At 38.7% G+C, this 25,967-nt stretch overlaps 1 protein-coding gene across 3 annotated transcripts in view; it reads left to right on the forward strand.

The window, feature by feature from the left end:
- Positions 1-25,967, forward strand: part of TRIM33 (tripartite motif containing 33) — a 121,725-nt gene that overhangs the window by 40,314 nt on the left and 55,444 nt on the right. For 2 of the 3 annotated variants that reach the window (XM_025872485.2, XM_025872486.2), the window contains exons 2-4: positions 18,263-18,381; positions 18,776-18,920; positions 19,081-19,213. In XM_025872485.2, the coding sequence (XP_025728270.1) occupies positions 18,263-18,381; positions 18,776-18,920; positions 19,081-19,213 (397 nt within the window). Of the gene's footprint in view, positions 1-16,365; positions 16,425-18,262; positions 18,382-18,775; positions 18,921-19,080; positions 19,214-25,967 lie in introns of those variants that run through there. The other variant, XM_025872487.1, reaches the window with a different exon arrangement.

Below are 25,967 nucleotides of genomic sequence, written 5' to 3' on the forward strand. Positions count from 1 at the left end.
CTCATATTTAATGTAAGTAATGATGCAATTGGATTTAATTTGGCCATTTTGCTGTTTGTTTTCTCTCTGTATCATCATAATTTTTTGTTACTTTATTATACATTTTGTGTCTTGGTATTTTTAATGCACTTTAAAATTTTCTCTGGTTTTGTTTTCACTTTGTTTTTGTTTTAGTTGTTGCTCTAGCAATTATATGTCTTTATTGTTAACCTCTTCAGAATACTACTGTATTAATTTTGTTAAAATATGGAAACTTTGCTTCACTATAGATCCATTCCTCTCCTTTGTACTGTTACTGTGTACTATTCCATGTAAATGTTTAAAAAACCATCAGTGCATTGTTATGATTATTGTTTTAAACAATCTTGTTTCTATTAAAGAAATTAAGTGGGAAAAACCAATATTTTGTGTCTTCTTCCATGTTTACTCTTTCTAGTGCTTTTTATTTCTTTCCTGTGGATCTGACAGTCTCATTTCAGTTCTTTTCAGCCTAATGTACTTCCTTTATTATTTTTTGTGGTACAACTATGCAAATGACATTCTCTTAAATTTTATTTATCTGAGGATGTTTTTATTTTGCTTTCATTTTGAAGAATATTTTTCCTTGCTATCAAATTCTTGGTTTACAGTCTTTTAGTACATTCTGTATGTCATTTCACTGCTTTTTGGCCTACCATTGTTTCTGGTGAAAAGTCAGATGTTAATGGTATTGTTCCCTTATGTGTGATGAATTGTTTTTCTCTTGCTACTTTAAAGATTTTGTTTGAAAATCTTTGTCTGCCAGCAGTTTGAGTTTGAGATAATCTAGGTTTGATTCACTTTCTTTTGATCATAATTGGAGTTCTTCTAGTTTTTTAAATCTGCAGGTTAATGTTATTTCATCAGGTTTGGAACATTTTCAGCTATTATTTCTACAAATGTTTTTCCTACTTTTTATTTGTGGATTCCCATTACATTTATGTTGGGATTCTTGGCATTGTCTAGCTGGTTTCTGAGGATCTGTTCCATTTTCTTTGGTCTTTTTTCCTTTTTTGGATTGAATACATTTATCTACAGGTTCACTCAAGTCTGCTATTGAGCCCAGATATGTAATGAAATTTTTTTTTTAAGATTTTATTTATTTATTTGACAGAGACACAGTGAGAGAGGGAACACAAACAGGAGGAGTAGGAGAGGGAGAAGCAGGCTCCCTGCGGAGCTCAATTCCAGGACCCTGGGACCATGACCTGAGCTGAAGGCAGACGCTTAACGACTGAGCCACCCAGGCACCCCTATGTAATGAAATTTTTATTTTGGATTTTGGACTTTTCATCTTTGTGGGTTGTTACTATAATTTCTAGTACTCTCTTGAGACTTCCTGCATGTTGAGGCACTGTCCTCCTATTTTACTTTATTCTTTGAAAGACTCCTTTTATTCTTGGGAATATTTATAGTAGCTGCTTCAAAATCTTTGTCTACTAACTCCCAGTGTCTGGGCTCAGTTATCAGTTGACTGATTTTTTCTTCTTCCCTGAAGTCAGGTCACAGGTCACACTTTGCTATTTCTTTGAATGTTTTCTCAATTTGATATCTTAGATAATATATATCTGTATATCTATATTGTAGCCACTCTAGACTATGCTTTATCTTTCTGTGATTTGGTATTTTTTAGTAATTTGCCTAGACTTAAAATGCGGAATCGATCTTTTGTATATTGTACAGCCTCTGATGTCTCTTAAGTATTTTTGTTTCTTTGTTTCGTCTGGCTTTATAGGGCTTGCTCCTGTATTTGAATAGCTTGGTGGTCAGTCTGTGCTTTGGGCATTAATTTTGGGTATTCGTTGTGATCGAATACCTTGGGCCTATGAGGTGTATACCCACTAATGATTGATCTCTGTGGTTTGGGAAACATCTTCAAATTGGTGGCCAATTTTTAGTCTCACAAGACTGGGATTTCTTGGGTCTCCCTTTTGGTTAGCCAGTTATGTGTGGAGAGTTTTAGTCCTTCTGTGACTTTCTCATTTTAAGTATAGAGTTGACCCTAGAACATTGGTGGGGGATGGGGCACCAACTCTGACGCACTTGTCAATCCTCATATAACTTTTGACTCTCCCAAAACTTCACTACTAATAGCCTGATGATGACAGGAAACCTTACTGATAACATAAATATTCAATTAGCACATGTGCTATACATTGTATGTGTCATATACTGTATTCTCACAATAAAGTAAGCTAGTAAAAAAAAATTATTTTTTAATTTTTTAAAGATTTTATTTATTAGGGAGAGAGCATGTGGGCGTGCACATGCACATGGGCAGGGACAGGGGCAGAGAGAGAGGTAGAAGCAGACCTCCCTGCTGAGGATGGAGCCCAACTCGGGATTTGATCCTGGGACCCTGAGGTCATGACTTGAGCAGAAGTCAGCTGCTTAACTGATTAAGCCACCCAGGCACCACAAGAAAATGTTAAGAAAATCCTAAGGAAGGGAAAATACATTTACATTACTGTAAAAAACCCACCTATAAGTGGACCTTCACTGTTCAAACCTGTGTTGTTCAGGGGTCAGCTGTGTTGATTTTATGTTTGGGGTGGGGCTTGCTCTTGACCCTAATCTTGGTATATATAGCAAGCTGTTATTTCCTGAGATTCGTATTTTTAGTGGGCAGAGCTTCTGTTTTCACATTTGCCCTCCTCCCCTAATTGATCATGCCTCATATTGCACCAAAGCTGCTGTTTTTGTGGTCAGTTCCACTCAAGTAAATCTGCTGAATCTTGGGGACCAGACTGTTGGGGTGGTAGTGAGGATCATAGGATCATTCTCATGCAAGAAGGGCAGCATTTCCCACTGTTTCACCTGAAATTTTAGCAGTTTTTGTAGAATAAGCCCTTCTTGTTTTGTCTTTTAATGGTTCTCAGTGTTCTGAAATAGGTGGGTTTTTGTGTATGAGTCTGTCAGTTTTGTTCAGGCTTCTTTTTTAAAGTAGGCTCTATGCCTAGTGTGGAGCCCACTGCGGGGCTTGAACTCACAACCCTGAGATCAAGACCTGACATTACTACTATCTTGATTTCAGTAAAATATGGAGTCTCCAATATGGTTCCTTTACTTTCTCCATCCTTTGTGTTATTGTTGTATATGTTACATCTGTGTGTTACAAACCCAGCAATATGTTTGTTATTGTTGGTTTTTTACAGTTTCAAAGAAGTTAAGAGAATAAAGGAAAAAAATTTACAGTGTTTTATATCAATTTGCATATATTTATTTCTGGTACACATTAATTTCTGTGACTTTTCATTATGGTTTGGTGTCATGTCTTGCTTCAGGATGACTTCCATTTCCTCTCTCTACCTTTGTGGTGGTGTTTCATGCAGTTTTCTTTTATTATTTATTTTTAAAAATTGTATGTATTTATTAGAGAGCGGGGAGGGAGAGAGCACAAGCAGGGGGAGCGGCAGGCAGAGGGAGAGGAAGAAGCAGGCTCCCCACTGAGAAGAGAGCCCAACGTTGTGGGGCTTTATCTAGGACTCTGGCATATTACCTGAACTGAAGGCAGACACTTAACCAACTGAGCCACCCAGGCACCCCATGCAGTTTTCTTTTCTTTTTTTTAGGTTTTATTTATTTATTTGACAGAGACACAGTGAGAGAGGGAACACAGCAGGGGGAGTGGGAGAAGGAGAAGCCAGCTCTCAGCGGAGCAGGGAGCCCGATGTAGGGCTCCATCCCGGGACTCTGGGATCATGACCGGAGCCGAAGGCAGATGCTTAACGACTGAGCCACCCAGGCGCCCCTGCAGTTTTCTTTTAAATCAGTTAAAGAGAAAAAGTAGTTTTATACTGTGTTATACATTTGCTTATGCCTTACTTGTGGTCTTTATTTCTTTATATACATTTGAGTTACTGTCTGATGTCCGTTCCTTTCAGACTGAGGAACTTTCTTTAGTATTTCTTGTAAGGCAGGTGGACTTGCAATGAATTTCCTCAATCCATATTTGTATGTGGTGTTCTTATTTCATTTCCACTTTTACAGGTTAATTTTAATGAATGTGGAATTCTTGGTTGGTAATTTTTTCTTTCACCCCTTTGAATTATGTCATCCCACTGCTTCCTGGCCTCCACTGTTTCTGCCAAGTCTACTGTTCTCATTGTTTCCTTGTACATCATGGGTCACTTTTTTTGTCTTTGATTTTCAGTAGTTTAACTGTAATGGTTACCCATTTGCTGGTATATATTTGTTTATCCTTTTCTCCTTCAGGCTTCTTTTGTTTTAGGTATGTTTCTTAATTTGATCTTCCAAACTATCAGTTTGCTTCTTAGGAGTTTCCATTCTTTTTTTGGGGTCTTCTGTTTATTTAAATTTTGAAATCATACTTACTTAATTTTAGTGGAGCCCTTTTCCTTTTGTTACGTGTATTCTAATTGCATTTCTGTGGAAGTTCTCAGTACTTTTTTTTGAACTCAAGTTCTCTTTTGTTTCTTGTATTAGTTCTGCCTCAGTAGGAGCCAGCCAGCTGGTTCTGATTGTTCACTTCAGTCTCTCTCAAGTTACTGAACCTCCTCGAATGGGATATACTTGTTCTTTGCATATTCATGAGTATGGCTTCATTTACAGGGTCAAGCTTGGGGTAGTGGTGTGGTATTGGTCAGTGGTGAACCAGTAGACCATGGAATACATGATAAACTTTGTTTCAGTTGCCCTGTACTGAATGCATTTTCAAATTAAATACCTTATCCTGAGAGTATCAGATCCTTACTCTTTCCCTGCTCAGCTTGTACAGCTAGTGTAGGAGCTGCTGTATCATGATCCAGGGACTGTTGGAGCCTCTCTTTGCAGAATTCACATGGCCTCCTAAAGGAGGTAGTGAATAAACAGATACAGTGGACCTAGGTAGCCCATCCAATTTGGGTCTTCATGGTCATATCTTCAGGCCTCACTTCAGGATCTTTTTGGTTTCCTACCTCCTTCCCCCATAAAAAGAGAGAAAGGAAAACAGAGTTGCATGCAAGTTTACTCACACAAGCACATGTATGCATACACAAACTGAAGCCCTCTCTCCTGTGACGTATACCTGCAGAGAAGACTCAGAATTTCTGTAGATTTGGATTTGAGTACTTGAATTCAGGAACTGTGTTGAATTTTCTGTAATATGACATTGTTTCCACCTGAGTTAGTGAATATTCAGTCATTTAAGCTGGATGTTCTGTACTTTCTCTTTAATGAACCAGATAGTAAACACTTTAGACTTTGTGTCCAAATACTATCTCTATAGCTTTTACCTTCTTCCATTCTTCTTGTTTAAAAGTAGAAAAATCAATCTTAACAAATTGTTGGCTGAACTGTCTTGTTGTTTGATACTGACTTTTTTTTAATAGCAGGCTATAACTGGCCCATATCACCAGTTTAAAGATATGTTATTTTGGGGCTCCTGGATGGCTCAGTTGGTTAAGCGTCTGATTCTTGATCTCAGCCCAGATCTTGATCTCAGGGTCGTGAGTTCAAGCCCTGTGTTGGGCTCCATGATAAATGTTAAAGCTCCAGGCTATAATTATGCCTACTTAAAAAAAAAAAGTTATTTTTACACAAGTTTCTGTTAATATTGAAAAAACTTTGAAAAAAAAACTTTGGTATTTTATTTCAGATAATGCTGAGTATTATAATTAGATTGATTTAATTGTTTTTTTTTTTAAAGATTTTATTTATTTATTTGAGAGAGAGAATGAGATAGAGAGCATGAGAGGGGAGAGGGTCAGAGGGAGAAGCAGACTCCCCGCCGAGCAGGGAGCCCGATGCGGAGCCCGATGCGGAACCCGATCCCGGGACTCCAGGATCATGACCTGAGCCGAAGGCAGTCGCTTAATCAACTGAGCCACCCAGGCGCCCTAGATTGATTTAATTGTTAATGAACTTACAATTTTCTGATTATATAAGGTTTTTGAATTTTTATTTATTTTTTTATTTATATATATTTTTAAAGATTTTATTTGACAGAGCACAAGCAGGGGGAGCAGGAGAGGGAGAAGCAAGCTCCCCGCTGAGCAAGGAGAACAGTGCGGCACTCGATCCCAGGACCGTGGGATCATGACCTGAGCTGAAGGCAGACGTTTAACCAACTGAGCCACCTGGGTGCCCAGTTTTTGAAATTTTTTTTAAATTTAATCTTATTTTATTATGTTAGTCACCATACATCATTAGTTTTTGATGTAGTGATCCACGATTCATTGTTTTCGTATAACACCCAGTGCTCCATGCAGTACGTGCCCTTCTTAATACCCATCGGTGGGCTAACCCATCCCGCCCCCCCAAAACCCTGTTTGTTTCTCAGAGTCCATAGTCTCTCATGGTTCATCTCTCCCTCCGATTCCCCCCCTTCATTTTTCCCTTCCTTCTCCTAGTGTCCTCCATGTTATTCCTTACGTTCCACAAATAAGTGAAACCATATGATAAGTGACTTTCTCTGCTTGACTTATTTCACTTAGCATAATCTCCTCCAGTCCCATCCATGTTGATGTAAAAATTGGGTATTCATCCTTTCTGATGGCTGAGTGCTATTCCACTGTATATATGGACCACATCTTCTTTATCCATTCATCTGTTGAAGGGCATCTTGGCTCTTTCCACAGTTTGGCTATTGTGGACATTGCTGCTATGAACATTGGGGTGCATATGGCCCTTCTTTTCATTACATCTGTGTCTTTGGGGTAAATACCCAGGAGTGCAATTGCTGGGTCATAGGGTAGCTCTATTTTTAATTTTCTGAGGCACCTCCACACTTTTCCAAAGTGGCTGTACCAACTTGCATTCCCACCAGCAGTGTAAGAGGGTTCCCCTCTCTCCATAACCTCTCCAACATTTGTTGTTTCTTGCCTTGTCAATTTTTGCCATCTCAATGTGGTTTTGATTTGAATTTCCCTGACGGCCTTACCTTTTTTTTTTTAAAGAGCATGTGGGTGGGGAGGGGCAAAGGGAGAGGGAGAGAAAGAATGTTAAGCAGGCTCCATGCCCAGCATGGAGCCCTACGCAGGGCTCTGTCTTATAACCTTGGGATCATGACCTGGGCCAAAATCAAGAGTCAGATTGACTGAGCCACCTATGTGCCCCTATTTTACTTTTTATTTATTTATTTTTTAAAGTAGGCTCCACACCCATCCTGGGGCTCAAACTTACTACTCCAAAATCAAGAATTGCATGCTCTACGTATGGAGTGAGCCGGCCAGGTGCCCCCTACGAGGTTTTTTAATTTTAAAGAGTATATACTGAAGAATTAAGAAAGAACACCAAGAAACTTTATAATAGATGTGCTTAATGCATTTCCTAAATATATTTAAGGATGTTTGATTATCAGCATTGGGTCTTATATGAATGATCACATGTGCACATGGTGGCCATGTTTTCAGCTTAAGCCAGTTGTACATTTAATTGTAAAACTGACTTGTGGAAATTGGCTGGATATGTATCAGCATAATTTAAATACATGTTGCTCTATGGTATTGTTTTGTAAATATTAAACCAGTTTGTTTATAAATGAATTATTTCAGTTACTTTTTATATAATATCCCCAATCTCTCCCAATGTAAAGCACTTTTCTTTTTTAAAGTTTTTTATGGGGTCTCCTGGGTGGCTCAGTCGTTTAAGCGTCTGCCTTCAGCTCAGGTCATGATCCCGGAATCCTGGGATTGAGCCTTATATTAGGCTCCCTGCTCAGCGGGGAGTCTGCTTCTCTGTCTCCTTCTGCCTGCTTCTCCCGCTGCTTGCTCTCTCTCACTCTCTCTGTCATATAACAAATAAATAAAATCTTTAAAAACGATGTGAAGTTTTTTATTAAGTAATTTCTACACCCACCTTGGGATTTAAACTTGTGACCCCAAGATCAAGAGTCACACTCTCTTCCAGCTGAGCCAGCCAGACACCCCTAAAGCAGTATTCTTTATTTTGCCTCTCTTAGCAACAAATCATTTTCTTTCCTTCTCTTCATTGCCAATTTTTTGTAAGAATGGGCAAGAAATTCAGCAGTCTACATCTTCAACTCCCCCATACATATAATAAAATCTTTCTGCTGTTAACCTCTTTTGGTCTGCAATTTTGTAGAAAAGATCAGTGATCTGTTGCTTCAGAATCCTGTTGTTGTTGTTGTTATTATTATTATTATTATTATTATTATTATTATCCTTATGATTTTAAGTAGGCTCCATGCCCAGCATGGAGCCCAAGGCGGGGCTTGAACTCACGACCCTGAGATCAAGACCTAAGCTGAGATCAAGAGTCAGATGCTTAACTGACCGAGCCACCCAGGTGCCCCTCTAGTTACTATTTTTTGCCTTCCTTTCAGTAAATAATACTTCCTAAGTTCATATTATTGAGGGTACACAAGGCTGAACAGGAGATAGGTTCAAGATGGAAGGAGGAGGGGCGCTTGGGTGGATCAGTCGGTTAAGCATTTGCCTTCAGCTCGATCATGATCCCAGGCCACATCAGACTCCCAGTTCAGCGAGGAGTCTGCTTCTCCCACTACCTCCGCCCCTCCCCCCTGCTTGTGCACTCGCTGTCTTTCTCTCTCTCAAATAAATAAAATCTTAAAAAAAAAAAAAGATGGAAGGAGGAATTAGCCTTAGGAATGGTTATACCTTTCAAACTTGGGACTCTTGATGCTACCTGATAATCTTAATATACTTTCTAGCCTGTTTTTCCTGTTGCCTGGATTATTCAGTCTTTTGGCATTTAGCTCACAAGACTCTGACTCTCATCACTTGATCTGGCCTCCCACTTAGGTTATTAGAGGCATGGGTGCAAATTCTCTTATACTCCCTTCTTCATCTGAAAATGTATCTGTATTTCTTATTCATAATTATTTTCTAAGGGAAAGGAGAGGGGAGTTGATGATTAAAGGTTTGGACCAACCATTCCAGGATATGGGAAAGAGAAGCTAGGGTTGAATAAAAAGAGTGTTAGGTTGGGGTGCTTGGCTGGTTCAGTTGGTAGAGCATGGGACTCTTGATTTTGGGGTTGTGAGTTCAAGCCCCATGTTGGGTTTAGAGCTTACGTTAAAAAAAGTGTGCATGTTAGTAGTTAACTGAGATTCAGGGATAGAATACAATTTTATTTTTTTAAAGATTTATTTATTTTTAGAGAGAGCACATGGGCGCATAAGTGGGGGGTGGGGCAGAGGGAGAGAATCTCAAGCAGACTCCCCGCTGAGTGAGAAGCCTGACACCAGGCTTGATCCCATGAGCCATGAGATCATGATCTGAGCCGAAACCAACAGTCAGATGCTCAACTGACTGAGACACCCAGGCGCCCCTAAGGATAGAATATAATTTTAAAAGTAAATTGGCACAATGATGACAAGTTAATCGTGAGTAGTTAATAGAAAAAATAGTTGACCGCACCCCCCAAAGGAAAAAAAAGAAAAAGTAGTTGACTTTTGTTTGATTCTCATTTATTTCAGTTATACTTGTGTATATTTTACTGGCTTTTTAAAAAAAATTATTTGAGAGAGACAGTGATAGCGACAGACATAGCGAGAGAGAGCACAAGCAGGGAGGAGAGGGAGAAGGAGGCTACCTTCCGAGCAGGAGTCGGATGTGGGGCTTGACCCTAGAACCCTGGGATCATGACCTGAGCTGAAGGCAGACGCTTAACTGACTGAGCCACCCAGGCGCCCCAGGCTTTTTTTTTTTTAAGATTTTATTTTTGGGTGCTTGGGTGGTTCAGTCAGAAGAGCATGCGACACTTCATCTCAGGGTTGTGAGTTCAAGGCCCATGTTGGGCATGGAGCCTAGTTAAGAAAGAAAAAAAAGGATTTTATGTTTAAGTAATCACTGTGTGCATCATGGGGCTTCAGCTCATAACCCTGAGATCAAGTGTTGCATGCTTTGCTAGCCAGTTGCCCCATACTGGCTTTTCATGTAAATTTCACTTCCCGGATTTGCATTTGTAAATGTTGTAATCTGTGTCCTGAATCTGTGAACTCCTTTTCTGCTTTACCATAAGTATTGGTATATCGAAGGGTACATAGTGTCTTTGATCCTGTTCTCCCTTGCTAATCCTTACTGAGCTTCAGATTTTAACTAGTTATATGCTGATGGTTCTTTCTACACACTTCAGCTGCAGAACTATGCTAGTTAAACACAGTCTGTCCAAAATTTACTCATTACATTCTGGCTGATACTACTTTTTCCTCATTTTGAGTTATTGTGTAATTATCCATGTCAGAAACTTGCAAATAATGTAGAATTTCTAATTTTTTCCTTTGCTGTAACTGCTACCTCTCCATCATCATGCAGTTATTCATTAAGCAATTGATTCTGCCTCTAATTTATCCTCTGTATTTCTTTTATGATTGCCTTAGTTTAGTCTCTCATTTTGTTACTAATGGATCAGCCTTTTAATTAGAGAACCTCTTCAGCATAGGTTTTAAGGGCATGGGCTGTCAGTTCAGACATTGTGGTTTCAGATCTTACCCCCCTCACGCATTTACATTGTCCTAAGACCTTGAGAACATTACCTGATTTCTCTGAAGCTCAATTTCCTCACCTTTCAAATGGGGATAGTAATTGAACCTACTTTACAGAGGTGTTATGATCACTAACTGAGCTAATACATAAAAATTTCACAATAAATACTAACTGGTCTTATAGTAAAACCTTGTATTAGTGCAAATTTAGATAAAATTTGGTCATGATTGTCTCCTGTCCTCAGCAAAACCTTCATTCTCAAACAGGTTAAAATTCTTACTGGGGTGAATGAAGGCAGAAGTACATGGTAGAGCAAGGTTGGGCTGGGAAGTAAGACAAGGGATATGTAGTGGCAGAGAGTCCCTGTGTCCCCAGTAGTCTTGTCAACCAGTTATTGTGAATCAAATTGAAAAAATGGTGGCAGTCAATAGAGTAGACATTCCTAGAATTCCTTCTGATATTTTAGAACAGTTGTTTTCAAAACTGGTCTTTAGAACACACTTAGGCATGGTACTAAACTGCAGTCTTTGGACACTTGTTATTGGCTAGCTAAGAAAGTTTGCATAGTTATTTCTCTTTCCAACAACTTGACTGTATTTTTTGCAGTTGAATTTTGATGCCCTCACTTATTTTTGTAAAGGCAAGATTTTACTTTATTTTTTTATTCATTCATTTTATTAAAGTAGGCTCCACACCCAACGTAAAGCCCAGTGTGAGGCTTGAACTCAGGACCCTGAGATCAAAAACTGGGTGGAGATCAGGAATCAGATTTTTATTTTTTTTAAGATTTTATTTATTTATTTGACAGAGAGATAGCGAGAGCAGGAACACAAGCAGGGGGAGCGGGAGCCGGAGAGGGAGAAGCAGGCTTCCTGCCGAGCAGGAAGCCTGATGCCGGGCCCGATCCCAGGACCCTGGGATCATGACCCGAGCTGAAGGCAGATGCTTAACCGACTGAGCCACTCAGGCATCCCAGGAATCAGATGTTTGACTGAGCTAGTCAGGCGCCGCTTACCTTATTTTTAATTAACATTTTATCTCTTGATTTTTCCTTCATACTGTATTTAGAATGATTTCTTTTAAAGCTGTAGTTTAATTGTAAGAGAACATGTTATTGTAGTTTTGAGATTTTAATTTCATGTTTATCTTCCTAAATTAATACTTATCTCTATATATTTACTTTTACATGCATATTTAGATATCAACATGTTCTATTAATGACTTTGCTAATTATTTTATTATTTTTTTGCATCTCAAGAACAATTTTCCATGTTCTTTTTTTTCAAATAAGCTCTGTGGCCAGTATGGGGCTTGAACTCACAACCCTAAGATCAGGAGTTGTGTGCTGTACTGACTGAGCCAGTTAGGGACCCCTAAATATTTTTCCATTTTCTTTTCTATTTTATTTTTTTTAAGATTTTATTTATTTATCAGAGGGAGAGAGAGCACAAGCAGGGGAAGCAGCCGGCAGAGGGAGAAGCAGGCTCCCTGCTGAGCAAGGAGCCTGATGTGGAACTAGATCTCAGGACCCTGGGATCACGACCCGAGCTGAAGGCAGATGCTTAACTGACTGAGCCACCAGGCATCCCTTTTCCATTTTCTTATAGTCAGTAGTAGGTTAACCTGTATAAAATTACCAATTTGTAAGTCATAAGTAGTCTAAAACTGGCAGTTTTATATGGTTAAATTGAGTGCTTTATTCTTGTAGTAATGAGCAGTATTGTTATGTCTGAAAATTTAATTTGCTTTTGCTTTTGAATAGTGGTATTATCAGGATATAGATTGCTAAGTTGACTTTTTTTCTCCAAAAGCTTTTAAGATTTTTTTTTTAAAAAGATTTTATTTATTTATTTGACAGAGACAAAGCTAGAGAAGGAACACAAGCAGGGGAAGTGGGAGAGGGAGAAGCAGGCTTCCCACTGAGCAGGGAGCCCGATGCGGGGCTTGATCCCAGGACCCTGGGATCATGACCCGAGCCAAAGGCAGACGCTTAACGACTGAGCCACCCACGTGCCCCAGTCTTTTAAGATATTATCCATTATCTTTTTGCATTGTTTTTTACTAATGAGGTCTGCTGTCAGTCTGATTGTGTTATAATAACTAGCAGTTATTAAGAGTTTTTCCTCCATCTTTACTATGTTTAGTTGTGGGTTTATTTTTATTTATCCTGCTCAGGACTTGAATTGCAATCTGAGAGCTCATTTCTTCAGTTCTGAAACTCTTAGCCATTATCTTCTTTAAATAGCATCTGTACCTCATTTCCTTCATGAATTTCTAGAACTTCTATTGGATGCATACCAGAGTTTCTCATTCAGTTCTTTAGCTTTCTTTTCTTTTGTAGTTCCTTCTCTCTTTATCTCTGTGATGAATATCTCTCTTCTACTTCATTAATTTCCTTTTCAGTTATCTCTTGCTTACTGTTTAACTTGTGTTGTGAGTTTATTCAATACTATATTTTATTTCTCTTTGATTCTTTTTTAGCTATTTTCATAGATTCTGTTTGTCCCTTTAACCCCCTCAACATTTTACATATAAATTTTTGAAGTCTTTTAACAGATTGTTTTATTTTCTGTGGGTTAGGTTTTTATTTCTTGCCTTACTGTGTTTGTTGACTTACTCTAATAGTATTGGGTAGTGTAAGTTTATTTTATGAGCCTATCTTAAGTTGATGTACTACTTGTGCCCTGGGTTGGGAGGTGGTCTAATGAGATAGTTTTGTGTTGGTAAGGTTCCAGAGAAGCTTCTCTTTTTGTTGTTGTTGAATGAATATGTGAATTCACCTAAATAGGAATCCCAGGGGCGCCTGGGTGGCTCAGCCGTTAGGCATCTGCCTTCGGCTCAGGTCATGATCCCAGCGTCCTGGGATCGAGCCCCGCATCTGGCTCCCTGCTCCGCGGGAAGCCTACTTCTCCCTCTCCCACTCCCCCTCCTTGTGTTCCTGCTCTTGCTGTGTCTCTCTGTGTCAAATAAATAAAATCTTAAAAAAAATAAATAGGAATCCCAGGAAGAGAAGTAGAGATGAGGCAAAGATATAACTTTTGTTTTATGGACATTTTGTTTGGAGTTCTGGGTTGATTAAAGAAATGGTTTTACTTTTTAATATAAAAAAGATTTTATTTATTTGTCAGAGAGAGAATGCACAAGCAGGGAGAGCGGCAGGTAGAGGGAGAAGCAGGGACTTGATCCTAGGACCCCAGGATCATGACCTGAGCCGAAGGCACTTAACCAACTGAGCCACCCAGGTGTTCCAAAGAAGGGGTTTTAAGTAAGAACTTGAACTAAGTTGTGGGGACACCTGGGTGGCTCAGTTGGTTAAGCATCTGACTCTTGACTTCGGCTCAGGTCATGATTTCAGGGTGGTGAGATCACCCCATTTTGGGCTCCATGCTCAGCGGGGAGACCTCTGAGGGTGGCTGGAGTCTCAGTAGGTGGTGTGAGTTCTTTCCCTCTTCATCTGCCCCTCCCCCCATGCTCTCTCTTGCTCTAAAATAATAAATCTTAAAAAAAAAAAAAGAATTTAGGATAGAGAGAGCAGAAGAGAAATGTTGACTTTAGCCCTGAGGAGGATGACCAGAGTAGTATGTTGGACTGGATTCCTTTGATTACTTCTTATTCATGGTAGATTTATTCCCAATTTTCCATTCAGTTTCTGAAGTCTCAGGAAAACTGGGGCCCAGGGCATGAGGGTGCAGGGCTGGAGGTTGCATCACGAACTTCCCCATAGTCATCCAGCACTAGATAGATTTCCAGTTTATTATAAAATGTTATAACATGGAAATAGCTAGAAGGAAGAGATGCATAGGGCAGTGTATGTGGGAAGGAGTGCAGAGCTTCCATGCTCTCAAGAGTGCCTCTCCCTTAATCTCCATGAGTTCACCAACCTGGAAGCTTCTTACTAGTTTCTCGGCTTGGCCTTTCTGTGTACCATGCAGATAGCACAAACTTTGCTTATATATCTATGCATAAAGCTTGTTTGGTGCTCTGACTTCTTGTGGGTGACTCTAGGGTTGGTAAAAATTTTAGATTGTAGGGGACTTAAAGCCTGCCCCATAGCTTTATTGAAGGAGTTCAGGTTCACCTTTTAACCTTTGTCTTACTTCCTATTCCTGGTAGTGGTACTTAAAACCCCTGTGATCCATTTGCATCAGCTGATACCAGGCGACTTGAGCTTTGAGTTCCCTTTTGTTTCTGCTACTTCGGTTTTGTCTTTAGGTTGGGGACTCAGTTATATATTTTTCAAAGTACATTTTAATTTTTTATATTTTAGTTATTTCTGTGTTTAGTCATTTCAGGTGGTCTTTCCATATCTGCTTAGTCATCATGAATGGAAGTTCACACCAGTCAACTTACTGAAACTAAATTTCACTTAACACTGTGGAGATAAGCTACTTTTATAGACTTCTGGCTTTATAAAAGGGTCCTCCCCTATGTCCCCCATAATTTTACATTTTAGTAAATTGGCATTTAAAAATAATCTTCTAGGCCTGGAAGGGTCTCCCAGAACTTGAACTTTGAAGTAATGAAATCTTTTCTAAGGTATTATGCATGAAGTTGGTCAGCAGTTTTGGCTTTGGAGTTTGGGTTTTAGTTTTGAATAATGATCCAGACTCAGCATGACAACCAGCACTCAGTGATTGAGTCAGGAGCACACTCACCTGATCTAATACCCTAATTATAAGGGTATGCTTACTCATAAATTCAAATGGAAAATGGCTCTTATTTTCAAAGTAAACATTTATGTAATTTTTAAATTTATTGAATAAATACAGAAGCAGATAGCAAAAAGATCCCTGAAGAAGCTTCAACTCTTTTTGTTTTAGTGGTAAGATACCTTGGCTGCTGGGTAATCTGTCAGGTGTAAGTAGTCAGTTTAAGAATGGGGTTTCCTGATATCTATAGACCTGAACTTACTCCCTCTCATTGGAACTTCTTTCATGCCTTAAATTTCTGAATTCCAAGCTTCAAGAGTGCCTCTCCCTTGACACAGGAAAATATTTATGGAAAATAAGAGTCTTTCTGAGGTGTATGTTTCCATTCCTTGTGTACTCTGGGTTGGGTTTCTTTTGCATTGTTCGTATTATTTTGCTTCTACATTTCTTAAAATTGCATGTATACTGATTTGTGTGCTTTGCTCCTTCCTTTGCCTTAAGATTTTTGGATATTGTTTTTATCTTCCAAATTCCTTAATATTATTTTAATGGGATAATATTATTTTAATGGGATAATAGGTGAATTTTTGTTGTCATAACTGGGATGTCTGCTTGCCAGATTGAAGTAATTTTAAGAATCTGAGAATCAGTTTATTGGGTTCAAAAAAACAAAGACTTGCATCAAATTATCATTTACACAGATATAATGAACACTTTTATAATAATGTTTCTTGCTCAGAACAGACTATCTCTCCATCTTTTGTATCCTTCAACAAAAATATTCCTTCATTTAGATGCTGCAAATTTCTTAACTTTCTCAGTATTTTACATATGTATATGTGGACATTTTTCCATTTTTTATAGCCTTTTTTTTCATGTGTGAACTTTGCACTTGCTGTTCTTGGTTTGTATACTGTTCCTTTCCTAGTTGAGTTTGGAGTCACCCTCAGGCTCAGTGATTGACTGTTAGGATTGATACAGAAAAACGTTTACTCTCATGGTTGCATTTTATTAGAGGGAGAGAAGAAATAGATTAAAATTAGCAAAGGTGCTTGGTGTGAAGTCCAGGAGAAAATAGGCACACCCTTCCAGATGTCTCCTTTCAGTGGAGTTGCGCAGGGGAATGCTTAGTTTTAGAGTAACTATGTCTGACAATATGCAGGAGTATTGCCAACCAGGAAAGCTTACCTGAGCCTCCATGTCTAGGTTTTTATTGGGGAATGGTCATAAAGGGGTGCATTCTCCGTAGAACTCACACCACCTACTGAGACTCCAGCCACCCTCAGAGGTCAGACTGAATACAGCATGGCCCAAGGCCTCAGGCATACAAAAACAGTTTTATCAGGTAGAATATTCCAAGAGTTAGAGGTCATGTCAAGGGAGCCATTTGAGGACTCGTACTGGAGATAGGCCTTCCTTAGGAACGTACAGGATTTGAAGAACCAAGTCAGCAAAGTAAACTTTCCTGCACACTAGTAGATGAATGTTAATTTTTCAAGACCATGTTTAAGTGTGATCTCTTCAGTGAAAGCTTAATTTATTGTAAGAAGTTAGTTGCTCCCATAATTTTGCTCCTACAATTACTTACCTCCTTTGTAGTTTTATTATACTCTGTGTTTCTTGAAAGGTTTGTAACTCAGTGCCATCTCAAATATGGAAATATTTATATACCTTTTCCTCTTTTCTCTTTCCCATAGTGTTTCTTCCTTTGATTTGAAAAATTATTTTTATGTATTTCCTTTGAGCAGCATCTTTGTACTTTGTATTATAAAAACTATGTTTTGTTTTCAGACATAAAACTTTGAGTTTAACAGTGTATATGTCTACTGGGAGACTGATATTCCTACTTAAATTAATTAACTTATTTAGAGTGTGTGTGCACATGAGTGGGGGTGGGGTAAGGGAGTGGGGCAGAGGGAGAGGAGGAGAGAATCTCAAGCAGACTCCGTTCTCAGCACGGAGCCAATGCAGGTCTGACCTCATGACCTGAGTGGAAATCAAGAGTTGGAATGCCCAGTGGACTGAACCACCCAGATGCCCCCTGATATTCCTACTTTTAGGATGACACTGTATTTAAGTTTCTATTTTCCATTGGAACTACTATATAAGGTTCTATAATTTGTATACTTAAAACTCTTGGGGATTCTGTTTATATCCTAGTCTATGTACGGTGCTTCCTATAGTTGTACATGGTATAAACTTTAAAAAATTACATACTAGTCTTGAACCCTTTCTTGAAAGTAAGGATTGTATCGTTTATGCTATATTCTCAGTTTTATGGCTGACACATAGTAGTTCGTTTGCTGTGTTCACTGTGTTGCTGTTTTTTTAGTTTTTAACATCCATAGCTTTATTTCTTCTGACATCTGCTAGATCACTAGGAGGTTCAGGCACATGTGATCTTTCTTCCCACATGAAAATGAATTCACGTAGTTCTGAACCAAATCAGAATTTATTAGATGATAGATTGTGCATTTCCATTGCTGCTGTAACAAAATTGCCATTAATTTGGTGGCTTAAAATAACGCACATTTTAATCTTTTACTGTTGTCAGTTTTACTGCGCTACAGTCAGGATGTCTGCTAGAGTCAAAGTGTAGTCAGGTCTGGTTCCTTCTAGAGGCTCTGAGGAGAAAATCCATTTCCTTGTCTTTTTCAGCTTATAGTGGCCACTTGTATTTCTTAGTTTATTGCTTCATCCTCGAAGTACATGACTCCCATCTCTGCTTCCATTGTTCGCCACCTTCTCCTTTTTTGTAACCTAACCTTCCTCTGTCTCCCTCTTACAAGATGACATTTAGGGCCCATCAAGTAATCCAGGACAGCATCTCAAGAGCCTTAATTTAATCATCTGCAAAGTCACCTTCGCTCTATAAAGTGACACTGACAGGTTCCAAGGATTAAGATCTGAATATCTTTGGGAGCCATTATTTGACTAATACGTTGTAATAAACACTTTTAGAGTTTTTTTTTGTATAAATGCTTGTTTTCTCTTCCTAAATAGGGTATCATTTTCCCCCAATGGAATAACTCAGTGGATTATTTTACTGAGCTCTTAATGTTCTTCATTTTTTTTTATCTTGTCTGTGACATATGAATGAATGCTTTCCATATGGGCATCATGCACAATTTCCTTATTTTTTTCCCAAGGAATAATTTTTAATGTTGTTGTTTTGTGTTGTAGTTGGTGTAATACGGTGCCCAGTATGCCGCCAAGAATGCAGACAGATAGACCTTGTGGATAATTATTTTGTGAAAGATACATCTGAAGCTCCTAGCAGTTCTGATGAGAAATCAGAACAGGTATGCTTTCTTTATATTCTTATCTTGATATTGAAATGTAAATAATAAGAAAAATATGTTTGGATAGTTACATAATTTAGGGTAGTTCAGGTATAGTTCTATTTTTCCAATTGAAAATAAAGGCTCTTTATTCTATATCCTCATATCTAATTAAATGAGATGAAAAGTCATTCTTAAAAATTCAAATCTTGTATATAGTTTTCGTGTTCTCAGACTTAGATTTTTACTCACTTGAATGTTTGATTTGGAAGGAACAGGATTTTATTGAAGATAAATGGATAACAAAATAATTTTATTCTAGTCATTTAGTATATTTGAGAGCAAGTCAGAAAGTTTTTATTTTGTGGATTTATATTTTGTAAACTTGATGTAGATTATTTATTTCCTCTTTTAGGTATGTACTAGTTGTGAAGACAATGCAAGTGCAGTTGGCTTTTGTGTAGAATGTGGAGAGTGGCTATGTAAGACATGTATTGAAGCACATCAAAGAGTAAAATTCACTAAAGATCACTTGATCAGGAAGAAAGAAGATGTCTCAGGTAAGATAAACGGTTTTAATGATTAATATACTATTAATCTCTCTCTTTTACCTCATAACATTTTTATTTATTCTTCATATGTTTTGGACATCAATATTAATGGGAATTTAGAAAGTTAAATAACAATTTTTAGTTTAAAAAATGTTTTATTTTACTGCAGAATCTGTTGGAGCATCTGGTCAGCGCCCTGTTTTCTGCCCTGTACACAAACAAGAACAATTGAAGCTTTTCTGTGAAACATGTGATAGATTGACATGTAGAGACTGTCAGCTATTGGAACACAAAGAACATAGGTACAGAAGTCATAATTGCATAACAAGAAATCTTCAATATGTTTTGTAAAATTATTATTCTTATTTAATCCATAATTTTGTTAGCATTTTCTCAGTTTCATATATTTTATTTCTTAAAGCAAGATATGTTTTTGATGAATTATTTAATGGTTTCCACATTCATATCTAATTATCTTATGAATACTTGTTAAAAAGTATCATTACATTTGGGTTTGCAAGAAAGGAGTTACATTATTTATTTGCTGTGCTTCTGGTTCAGATAAGCTTTTTTCAAGTATACTGTGGTTATTTGGGCTCTAAGCTGTAATCTAAAAAAGTAATATTCCTGCAGGCATGGCTGATACACATTTTAACATCAAAGCATAACTGTACTTATTTCATGTTCAGTATAAATCCCTCGATTTTCTACAAACTATGTAAGTTACCTAAGCAAGCATAGTTACTAATTTTTTAATACATAGCTTTCTATTTCGACCCCACTGTACCCTCAGAATTCAATAGTATTTGCTTGTAACCAGTCTATTACATTTGAACTCTTCTGGAAATGTACTAAAATTTCTAGTCAGGAGTGTAACAGTCCTCCAGCAAATTTCCAAGTTTCTATTAAATTGTATTATAGTTTAAAAGATGGTCTTGCTTACCCCATAGTCCAGCCTTTTCTAAAGTGTTCTTAAAATACTCCTGCTGATTTGATGGAAATAGGTTTTATGAATCTCCTGCCAAAGAAGAGTAGGTTAAGTTGGATTAACTACATTTAAATGTGTTTCTTAACAGTAGGATGTCTTAGTGCTTTTAATTCCTTAAGTTCATTGAAATTTGTTAGAATCCTCTTAAAGAGGGAATACATTAATCCTAATAGCTAACAATTACTGCATTCGTAGTTTGTGTGAGGCACTTTTCTGAATGCAGCATGTTTGTTTAATTCACACCAGCTATCCATGAAGTGTTAGTACTGGTATCATGACTGTTTTAAAGGTGAGGGAGCCTACTTACAGAAAGCTATAGTAATCTGTACAGGGTCTCACCATAAGTAGTAGAGCCTGGGTTTGAATATAGGCAGTTGGATCTATTTTAAGCCTGTATGCTCATTTTCTTCCGTATAGTATATAGATACAGACAGAGTATATGGACTCTCTCAAACTTGACCACATAAAAGTAATGATCTTTGTTCTTTTTTACTGTTCTATAGAACATTTGTTTAGAATTGCTACTGTAAACTTTTGTAACCTTAATTTGTTCCCAAATGTTTCATCCTACCTGTAAAGATGGCTAATGTTTCGCTTGAAGTGACTAATCTTGCAGATGCCTTTACCTTAGGGCCAAATTTTACCATTGATTATTTTGTAATAATCTCAGTAAGACATTAGATCATCATTCTCACAGCTGCAGTCAGTCAGATCTTTGAGCATTTGGGTTACTTACGCTTTTTAAATTGTTGGTGAGGAGCAAAAAGAGAAGGAAGATGGCATCCTTTTTGCCATGAAAGAATAGCTTCAACTGTCCTTCCCTCAAAGTTTAACCCTGCCTGATCCTTCTTTTTCCCTTACCATTTTCCTTTGCCACTTAGTTTCAAGTCCTAATCATCTCTTGAATGTTTTCTGTCTTTTCTTTAGCCCACACTGTATTTTTTCCAGGATAGACTCTTACAGAACTGATGTCATTGCACTGTTTGTTTGTTTGTTTGTTTGTTTCATCTATCTATTTCTGAATGAATGAATGAATGGGAGGGAGAGGGGGAGAAAGAATCTCAAGCAGGCTCCATGCCCAGCCAGTACAGAGCCTGACATGGGACTTGATCTCATGACCCTGAACTCATGACCTGAGCTGAAATCAAGAGTTGGACGCTTAACTGACTGAACCACGCAGGAGCCCCTGTCACTGCACTTTAAAACCCTAGGTTCCTATTACTACAACACACTTAGAGTTGATCTCCCTGCTCTGAGTTTTACCTTGTCAAATTCTTTCTGTCCACATTGCTACCAGGATTATTTTGCTAAAATAGAGTCCCTCCTCACCCCTCACTCCCCTTTTAAAACACCTTTCAGTGGTTGCCCCATAGCTAAAGTTTCAAGTGTTTAATATAGCATACATTATTGAGTCATACTAGTCTTTCTCTTCATCATCTGTATAAAGTTAGGAAACAGCCCACAAGACTACCTTCATTTCTGACATCAACTGCAGAGAGTTCAGTGAAAACCCTGATGGGAAAATAGCGTGCAGTTCAGCTCATCGATATGATTCGTTATTACCATCTCCAGTTTAGAGCCTTCTAAACAGGATGCTGTCTGTTCACCTTGGAACTGTTATCCATGAACCAAATAGTTTGCATCCCTTCTCTCTCTCTTAAATTTAAATTTATTAGTTCATTCAGTTTTGAAGTGTAGTTGACAACCAAGCAGTTGTTTTTTGGTTCTCAGAGAGCTAGCTGTTCATAGGGCACTGCCCATATGATTCTAGGATTCAGCAGCTCCTTGAGGGGTTTTAAAGTCATCATTAGGGGGGGAAAAGGGGGTATTTGCTCATAAATACAATAAATAACTCTTAGCATCCTGCTGGTCATATGTTCCTGAACAAACCATTTCTATTTTATACAGAATTCTTCTAGGCACTGCCTTCCTTTTATTTATTTGAGAGAGAAAGGGAGACCACAAGCAGGGCAAGCGGCAGAGGGAGAGGGAGAAGCAGACTCACTACCAAGCAGGGAGCCAGATTCGAGGCTCGATCCCAGGACTCTGGGATCATGACCTGAGCTGAAGGCAGACACTTAGCCGACTGAGCTATCCAGGCTCCATGGGCACTGCCTTCCTTACTAGAACGTTCTCTGTTGCCCAAGACATTGTGTGTGTTTCATGTTGCAGAGTTATATTATGTCCTTCAGTCATAGAGTCAGTCTCACTTAATACCCAACAGCAAGTTAGTAATTTTCTCTCAAGTGGCATATATTTTAGCATGGTATCCAGAATTTTCTGGTCCAAAATCCCAATGGTTGTTGCTTAGTGGCACGCATTGGCTTTTGCCATAAGCTCTAGTCCACATAAATATGTGTTGCTGACAGTCCCCAAATCATGTCCAACTGTGTATCTTAGGGGCCCGAGAGCATCGGGAGACAGGCTACTTTTTGCAACTGAGACATGGCCTACCTTTGTTCAGGATGCCATTCAAATACAGCCTTCTTTTGGATAGTTGTATTGATTGGTGCTACTAATATTCCCAGATGTGGAACATGTGTCCTTCAGAATTCAAATACACCACCAAACGTTGGGCTTCTTGTTTAGTTTTAGGGATAGGTGGCAAAAACAATTTATTTTTCTTTACCTGTGAAATGTCAAGGTTTGTACCTGACTAGGTTATTGCTAAGAATTTTACCAGTTTGGGCAGGTCCTTGGACCTGGTGGATTTATTAACAGCTTCTTTTGATCATATATGTCCTTCTTGCATTTAAGTCAGTTGTACCTTTATCTTTAGTTTGTGATCTTATGGTATCATCAAGATAGTGTGTCCCTTCTAACTGCCTTATACCACTAAGCTGGTGAATTTAAGTAATCCTTTGGCAATATAGTAAATATAAATTGGGATCCTTCCATGTGAAGGAAAATTGTTGGCTTTTTTGGGGGGATCAAGGCAGAAAAATAAAAGTTGCAGGGTCAGTTACTATCATTCTTTTAGCCTGCTATATATTTTTTTCAACTATTGAAATCATATCAGGGACTGCTTTATTCAAGCTTTGTAGTCTACTGTTAGGGCTTGATGAGCCATCCACTTTTTTCACAGGCTACAGTAAACATTTTTTCACAGACTACATATACATTATTATTCAGAGAATTCTGTCTCAAATTAATGGGCTCAGACAGTCATTTTAGCATGTCTAATCAAGACTGGCCTTAAGGTGAATTTATTTATATGCCTTCTGTTTTATAGTACCAGTCAGACATAATATCCATCCCAATAATACAGTCACGTAAAGGAGATGTTACCACTTCACAGAAAGCCTGTTCTGACATTCCAACTTTCATCCAAATTTTTACCTTAATCCTGTTAACTATTGCTTCTCCTCCCAGTCTAACTGTAGCTCCCCATTAGGACTTCCAACAGATTTTAGAATTATAGTGCACTGGGCTGTCATGTTAAGGAGTCCCAGAAATGTCTCTTATCCACTCCCTGGCTATTTTACCCACACAAGTGCATATTACCTTGGTTTTCCAGTTGGGGGTTGAGCCAGAGACCCTTGCCTCTCCTTCAGTCTTCAATTTGATTAATTTATAGGACAGTCACCCCTGGTAATTCCAGGTAAGGTTTTTGACTGTCGTCTTTGTCCTCTGGCTTTTAAAATTTCTCTAAACTGGGGTAAATACAGCAGAGTTGTTCAGGGCCCTTTAATGTTGGGAAGCAGCAGTAACTCTCATGTCCACCCAACCTCTAGTCATGCTACATTAAGATTTTTGTTTCAACCCCATCAGTATCTGTTTTTATTCATCCCCCCCCTTTTTTTAAAGATTTTATTTATTTGACAGAGACAGCGAGAGAGGGAACACAAGCAGGGGCAGTAGGAGAGGGAGAGGCAGGCTCTCTGCTGAGCAGGAAGCCCGATGCAGTGCTTGATCCCAGGACCCTGGGATCATGACCTGAGCTGAAGGCAGATGCCTAACGACTGAGCCACCCGGGTGCCCCTCATCCCATTTTTTAGTAGCCATCTGAAGATTTCCATCCTGCTGTGTTAAATCCCTTGACTCTTCCCTTTGTTTCTCCCTGTTTTCTCAAGACTCTCTCTAATTTTCTTAACATCTGTAAGGCGCATATTGGGAACCTGAGAAAATAGATCTGATAAGGCTTTTCAGGTTGTTGCTAAATATTGCAGTGGTAAGGTTACATGGGGAGCCCATGTAAAAGAGTCCCCCTTAATCACAGTATTTACTATAACCTCAGTAAGAGGCCTACTCAGTGGGTGAATATCCTGCTTTTCATAGTGCCAATCCAGCATGGCTTGCATAAGAAATGTGTGGGGAATCTCCACATTTATAGGAGGACAATCCTCTTCCTTTGTTTCAGGGTCACCAAATTTTATGGGATCATTTATCTAGTCTACTGGGTTAGCTATCCCCTTGGGAATGACCTCCTGTGTGTCTGAATTAGGTATAGCCATCTTTGGTTGTTCACTAGTGAGTTGTGGGTCCTGCATCAGCTCAGACGTTGCTCTTCTATTTTGCACCATTCAGAACCAGTGATACCGCTTCTAGATAATCACTCTCAACAATATTTTAGTATAGGTTTTTCTTCCAGAAGCATTAATCTACAAAATGAGACATTCCTTTTCACTATACTCTGTGATTTCATTAGTTTCTTGGTTTTGTCTTTTCCTCAACCTGGACTACATTCTGTGACCAGAGGTCATTGAGGTACTCTCTGTTTTCCCAGAGTACTTTTTCCTTTTGGAGTGACCCGGAGACTAGCAGTGGCCATAGTTCAGACTAGCTGAAACCTAAGCTTTGCCCAGTGTCAGTATCTGTCCCAACACACTGTTCATTTTAGCTATTGCAGAATCAGTAACCAAAGGATTGTGTAATTAACTTGTTTCTTACTGGTTTGCATTTTCTTATTTATCCAGGGAGTCACCTTCTAGGAAGTTGGGTCTACCTTTCTCAGTTCCATTGAAAACTTACCTCTAGTAAATTCAGCTGCAGTTTCATACCATGAGTGACTCGGTAGTCATCCAGGAATCAAAGGTTCATAAACCCGTTTTCTCATCCTTCCTCTTCCCAGACCACATGTTTCAGTGAGTCAGGATCATTCTAGTGACTCCCATTTCTGATACCAACTATGAAGTTAGAGAACAATGCACAAGTGCCCCCTCACCATTGACACCAAGTGCAGAATTTTAGGAGCACCCAAACCACCCTTTTTTTTGAGAGAGCGAGTGAGTGCACATGCACAGGGGGAGGGACAGAGGAGAGGGAGAGAGACAATCCCAACGCAGCAGGGCTCTATTTTACAACCCTGAGATCATGATCTTAGCTGAAATCGAGTCGGACATTTGACCAGCTGAGCCACCCAGGTGCCCCCCAGACCACCCTTCTGACACCCATTGTAAGTTGAGGATTTCCTGAGGCTACTGTCAGATTCAGTAATTTGCTGAAATTGTTAGGTAATTTGCTAGAACTCACTGAAAGCTGTTATACTGAAAGGATAGTGAAAGGATACAGATTAAAATCATTCAAATATGGTACAAGGTCTAGGAGTGTTCCAAATGTGGAGGTTCCAGTTGTCTTCTCTCAGTGGAATCTTGGACATAATTAACTCCTCCCAGCAATGATGTGTGACAGTATGCATGGACTATTTGCAGCCCAGGGGGCTCATCTGACCCTGCGTATCTAGAATTATAAAAATTATAAAATTTATGATGTAAATTTATAAAATTTATAAAAAAATCTTTAAAGATAATTGCTTCATATTATAGTGATAAAGATGATGAACTCTGATGTGCGTGTGCCTGTGTATCCTTTTTTTTTTTAAAGATTTATTTATTTTAGAGAGCGAGAACATGCACGTGAGTGAGGGGATGGGCAGAGGGAGAGAATCCCAAGCAGACTCTGTACTGAACATGGAGTCTCATGTGGGGCTCAGTCTCATAACCCTGAGATCATGACCTGAGCTGAAACGAGTGGGACGCTTAACCGATGAGCCATCCAGGCACCCCATACAGACAGACACACACACACACACACACACACACACACACACACACACACACACACACACA

Source organism: Callorhinus ursinus, unplaced genomic scaffold (assembly GCF_003265705.2).
Source record: "Callorhinus ursinus isolate GAN/ISIS: 27379988/994484 unplaced genomic scaffold, GSC_fseal_2.0 scaffold9, whole genome shotgun sequence".
NCBI classification, from domain to species: Eukaryota; Metazoa; Chordata; class Mammalia; order Carnivora; family Otariidae; genus Callorhinus; species Callorhinus ursinus.